Here is a 5676-nt window from a genome sequence, read left to right as displayed (position 1 = left end):
GTCCTCGGAGCATCTACGGCTACAAGCGAGGCGAAAGTTGGTGACGGTATGTCCGTTTTCATGGGTCGCGACCTGCTGCAACAGCAGGTCCAGAAATCCGACAAAAACGAGGAGGAGCAACTGCACATAATGGGCGACGTCCTACGAACCATGCGCCAGGCGACTGAGCGGCAGCGAAACGTATCGATGCGGGTTAAGAACGGACTGCAGCACTTGGAGGAGTGTCTTGACGCCCTAAGGCTGTGCAGACGAACTCGTAAACGGGCCCAGGAATACCTGGAAACCTGGTGCCTGCCGCTCCACAACACCCACGACCGTTGAGGCCGGGTTCCGACCCGACCGAAGGCGAGAGCCACGGTGCTCGGGAGGAGCTCAAAATGACTCTCTTCGCGCCAAATGCTAAAGAGCAGAGGAGAGCGGTGATCGAGGCCGATGCAGCAGTAGCCACCCGACTGATCGCGATGTCACATATCAAGGTTGGGTGGGTAAGCTGTCGCACAAGGGAGTGGGCGGAAGTGCTAAGGTGCTTCCGCTGCCATGACTTCGGGCACAGCAGGCAGAGCTGTACTGGACCTAACAGGGGCGATGCCTGCTGGCGCTGCGGCGAGAAGGGTCACAAATCTGCGACGTGCACGGCTCCTTCTCGGTGCATGTTGTGCGCCGGGCATAAGGACGGCCGGGGGGCGGATCACCTCACGGCAGCAGGGTCCTGTAAAACATTCAGGGAGTCCCTAGCCGCGAAAAAAAAGACGCTGCGATGTTAAACATCATTCAGGGGAATCTGAACCGCAGCAGAGTAGCCGACACAGGGTGCGACAAGGCAGCCGCGGTGACGGCGGCATTGAGCAGGCTGATGGCCAACATTGGCGGACCAAAGCCGCAGACAAGACGACTCCTGATGTTCACGGTCCACTCGGTCCTCCTTTACAGAGCTGAGATCTGGGCCAACGGCATGGGCTTCGGGAAGTACCGGGCACGCATGGCCTCCGTCCAGCGCCGGGGAGCGCTGCGGATAGCGTGCTGCTATCGCACTGTGTCGGAGCCCGCGTCGCTGGTTATTGCGGGTATGATACCCGTCGATCTCCTCGCCGGGTAGCGTAAGAAAATCTTCGAGCGTGACCCGGCGATGGCCAGGCCGGATGCGGCCAAAGCCGCGCGCACGCACTCACTCGAGGAGTGGCAGCGGCGCTGGACAAGCGGTACGGAGATCCGCTGGACATGCCGTACGGAGAGCCGCTGGACGAGGAGACTGATACGGGACCTGAAGCCCTGGATGCAGCGGGCTCACGGGGAGGTTAACTTCTACGTGAGTCGGCTGCTGACAGGGCATGGATACTTCCAGCTGTATCTCTTCCGCATGCGGAAGATCGGGTCCCCCCAGTGCCGTTATTGCTGCGTCGCGAGTGATGATGCGTATCATACATTCTTCGGCTACGCAAACTTCGCAAACCAGTGCATGGAGCCAGCCGGCCAAGTTGGCGTGGGTCTGATGCTCCGCAGCCAGGAGTGTTGGGATACGATATCTCCGCAGAAAATGTCTCTTTGCGGAGATGTGCGTAAATGCATTTTCCCTCTTGCTGATAAAAAGAAAGAGTAAGAGACTATGAGGCTTTTATAGACCTACAAATAGATAAATATTGCTACAAAAGACCATATAGATGCTCATTAGAAGACAAAACCGAAATTGAAGAACAGGTAACCCAATTATTGAAACATAACCTGATTGAAGAATCCTAGTACATTCGCAGCACCGGTTACATTGGCTTACCAAAGAGATGAAGGGAAGAAAAGCAGACCATGTATTGATTCTAGAGATATAAACAAACCAATAGTGCCTCAATCGCAACCGTTTCCTCTGACTGAAGATTTAATGGTTAAGACTACTGACTGCAAGTTCTTCACAATGCTTGATATAAATTCAACTTTCTGGTGCATACCATTAAGAATTCGAGATAGACAAAAAACTGGATTTGTGACGCAAGAAGGTCACTATCAATGGACATGTCTTCCCTTTGGACTGAAAACGTCCCCAGCAATATTTCAAAGAATCTTGGTAAATATAATTTATCAAACTTTGTCGTAAATTATATAGATGATATAATGGTTTTCTCAAGAACATTTGAGGAACATCTAAATCATTTACAACAGTTTCTGGTTGCCATTATTAAAGAAGGGTTCCGTCTAAAATTAACAAAATGTAAGTTTGCAGCTAATTCGATTAAATACCTAGGTCACATCATTGCGGAGAATACGGTAACTCCCTTAGAAGGGAGTTGAAATTTTTGAAATTAATAAGAAATTCAAGAAATTCTTGTTCGATGATCGAACGCGGCTCAGAACCGATACGCGGCCGTCTCTCCTGTCAGCGAGGCGGGCTTCAATCGGTTGTCTCGCATGCGAGCAGCCCAAAACATCGTCCGTGCGCAGCCAACTTTATTCGTTAATAACTCCTTAACAAAGTCACGGATTGCATTTCGGCAAAGGAAAAGGTTACTTGAAATGATCTCAGGAACCCTCCATTTCCCGGAGTATGTATAATTTAGAAACATCCTGTATACACCAAAAACCGTCCTTGCCCTTATCCCCGTCTAAGGCAGGGCCCGCTAGAACGCCTTACTGACGAGTTCCCTAGCGGACCCGGGACGAAACAGTCCTCCCTCTTTTTTTTTCCGTTTCCTGCTCCTATAAAATTCCAATTTTCATAACGCGCCACACTTGGATTATTTATATTTTAAATGTTTTTTGGCATATTCGGCCAAGCCAAGCATTTATACTAATTCCATTAAAGACGATTTCCACGAGCGATTAGGTAGTTTCCAGAATACTATGCATTATCGTTACGGTTATCAGCCGATGAAACGAAAATAAAGTGCAAAATACTATTTAGTACATAGCATTCCAATCACGACCAATTTCAGAACCTAGATATACTAGTGTCAGCCATACGATTCCGATGCGTCATTCAATGTATTAAATTTACTTCCAAGTTGCACAGACATTCTCAACCATTTACTAATTGTATTAATCACATTAGAAAAGCCGAGCACTAATATTAAACGGATCACAATACCCTATAAAAATTACATAATTCTTATAATAAATACATATAACTTGAAAATCTATTGACTTTTACCTCGATGAAAATACCCATATAATATTAATAATCGCAAAGTAAAGAAAAAGCTACAGTATCCGAAAACAGTGTTCATACACAACCAGATGGTCTACTTTGAACGACGATAACCTTATTTGTAAATCAGATCTTCGTCAATGCCAGTAATAGATAATGTCTGACGTGGATTTTTAAAAAATCGCCTGGCAGTGTTTCCATCATTCGTAGTTCCAAAACCAGGTTTTGGTATATCCAGTAGTAATCCCATTTCACTTCTGAATTTTTCCTGAATAATTTGTTTCTTTCTTTTCACTTCAGTTTTGTCCTTATCATCTCTGATTTGTCACATTAGAACAGTCAGACGATATATGTGAAGAAGAGTTTACAAACATCTTACCCAAGCGTGTAGTGTTGATAGTCCCAAATTGTACAAGTTCTCATTTGGAATCCGTTTCATTATTTGCTCGAGATTATTCATTAATTTCGGAGTTGCTCCACAAATACCGCACGTTTGTGTTGATGATTCGGCCATAACTCCAAAAACTTTACCATCTATCATTGTTAATTGCAAACAATGATTTATTATTATATTTTGTTCTCCAATAGAAGCCTGTGTTGGTAGAATGCTTTTAATTTTACTTTCAACGTTTTCTATTTCTGTTTTACATAAGTCACTGCTTTCTTTTTCAAATATTATTTAAATAGGTCGACAATATCTCGGTGATAATGGTCCCATAGAATTTCATTTTATTGTGTCTGTAATATTAAAGGCACAAGGCATACTGCGAATAAATATGAATCGGTTTGCGATTTGCTGCATTCTCCAAACTTCTGCTTATAAATCGAATGACCTGCACTTCCGTCACAACCCCATTTATACATTAAATTTAAATTTCCATATATACATATTATATGGTGTTTGCCGTAACACTTCTTCTTGTGCCATTACGAGCCATTTAGCCGTATGATCAAGAAGTGCCTACAGGTTTACTTCAGCCATTATTTCGGAACAAATAATGCTTGTTTTATCAGGACAGCAATCTTCTTTTGCCTTTTTTAAAATGCCATATGGAGGATAAATATCGGCGTTTCGTTTCTTAGCTCCAGCTCTCATTAACAGATATGACCGTTTCGTGTAACGTCCATCAACGTACAGTGTCAAAGCTTCTTCTGGTGTGTATTTTATTGGAGCTGTTACTATCGATGGTGAAAGCAGTTTTCCCATATTACTTGTTGTTGTTGAAGGTTCTGATGTAATAACTTGCACCATTGAAGCAGCATCCCTTTTACCAGACTGTCGTGAACTCGTACTAGCCGCAAACGACAATTCCTCTGACGTGTAATTTTCTGTCAAAGGTAAAATTTTTTGCCTTTTGGATTGATCAGCAACTTCCCAAAAATCTTTTGACGGTCGGTCTTTTCCCTGTTCTTTTCGAAATTCGTGAAATACAAAAACTACAGTCTCATTTAGCCATTTTTCGTGTCGACATAAAAACAGTTTGACTGACCGGTTACACTTCTTCCACTTATCGGCAAAATTGCTATTTAAGTTTTTCACTTTGGTTTTTACACTTGCGTAAGCATTGTCCTCTTCACTTAATCCACACTTCTCCAAAACGTATGCTAAAACATCAGCATTTTTGCCTTTTATGTTGTCTCCTTGACGCCAAATCTCGAAAAGCTCTTGTCTCGATATAGACATCGTAACTAAAAAATGCAGTATATTAGTTACTAGCAGACCATTGCAGTTAATTTTAATCTAAAACGAATTAATGTGAACTATAGAAGAAATGCTATCAAAAATTTTAGCAGATCCGCGCAGATCTGCAGACTTTTATATTCTTAGAAACACTAGAATTGCTGCCAGATGTCTGATGACAATGAAGTTACTGCTACTCAGAGCTTACAAAAGGAATTTATAAATGAAATACAGTCAAATCTTTACATACCATTCGATAATTTCACTACCAAAATATTCCACGATATCTTGGATACGAATATATTTACTGTTGTTGGGCAGTCATCGCTAGGTAGTCGAGCAGGCAAGACGTTTGTTTTCTACCGCTCGCGAATTGTATACAAAGTAGTCCCCAGCGATTTACTAATACCAATAGACAAGAACGCGTAGAAGTGTCAATAAGTGTGACAAACACAAAGCGGCCGACGTGGCTGTAGTGGCGAGTGTTCCTTGCGCTGTGTGAAAAGGGCAGAATGGATACTGAACCAGAAAGGCCACCAATCCAGCTAAAAATATCAAGATCGGGAACATATTTAATCGCGGAGGATATAACTAAAATCACAAAAGATATTGGAGAAATGAACTCAGGTTTGTCTTCACAACACACGTCAACACTAACAAAAAAGAGGAAGATTCTTCCAGGTAAAGAAATGACAGATACATTCACACCATTGCAACCAAAAACGTGGTTACAAGGAATACATACAATAGCGCTTTGGCAGTAGACGACACACCAACTGATTCCACAACCGACACTAGCAATACAACCGTTATAGAAAAACCACCTCCTATCTACATACAAGCGCAAATTATCGAACCGTTGGTA

At 43.3% G+C, this 5676-nt stretch overlaps 1 protein-coding gene across 5 annotated transcripts; it reads right to left on the bottom strand.

Annotated features, from left to right (window-relative positions):
* Positions 1–2519: 2519 nt before the first annotated feature.
* On the bottom strand, positions 2520–5643 carry LOC144478082 (uncharacterized). Of its 5 annotated transcripts, none has more exons than XM_078195803.1 (4): positions 5062–5643; positions 3510–4819; positions 3134–3398; positions 2520–3071 (listed from the first exon to the last, which is right to left on the bottom strand). In XM_078195803.1, the coding sequence occupies exons 2-3, from the start codon at positions 3669–3671 to the stop codon at positions 3246–3248; spliced, it is 315 nt and encodes a 104-aa protein (XP_078051929.1). In that variant the 5' UTR covers positions 3672–4819; positions 5062–5643; the 3' UTR covers positions 2520–3071; positions 3134–3245. The 5 variants fall into 5 exon arrangements, with proteins under 5 accessions (XP_078051929.1, XP_078051931.1, XP_078051932.1 ...); XM_078195805.1 differs by having other exon boundaries at positions 2520–3398; positions 3510–4540; positions 4621–4819; XM_078195806.1 differs by having other exon boundaries at positions 2520–3398; positions 3510–4535; positions 4621–4819.
* Between the last annotated feature and the right edge of the window lie 33 nt (positions 5644–5676).

This window comes from Augochlora pura, unplaced genomic scaffold (genome assembly GCF_028453695.1).
Source record: "Augochlora pura isolate Apur16 unplaced genomic scaffold, APUR_v2.2.1 APUR_unplaced_768, whole genome shotgun sequence".
Lineage (NCBI taxonomy): Eukaryota > Metazoa > Arthropoda > Insecta > Hymenoptera > Halictidae > Augochlora > Augochlora pura.
Note: the sequence above shows the minus strand (reverse complement) of the source record. Positions and strands in the feature narration are given on the sequence as shown.

Coding starts and splice junctions, on each gene's coding strand:
- LOC144478082 (XM_078195801.1), bottom strand. CDS start 4,814: ATGTCTATATCGAGACAAGAGCTTTTCGAGATTTGGCGTCAAGGAGAC.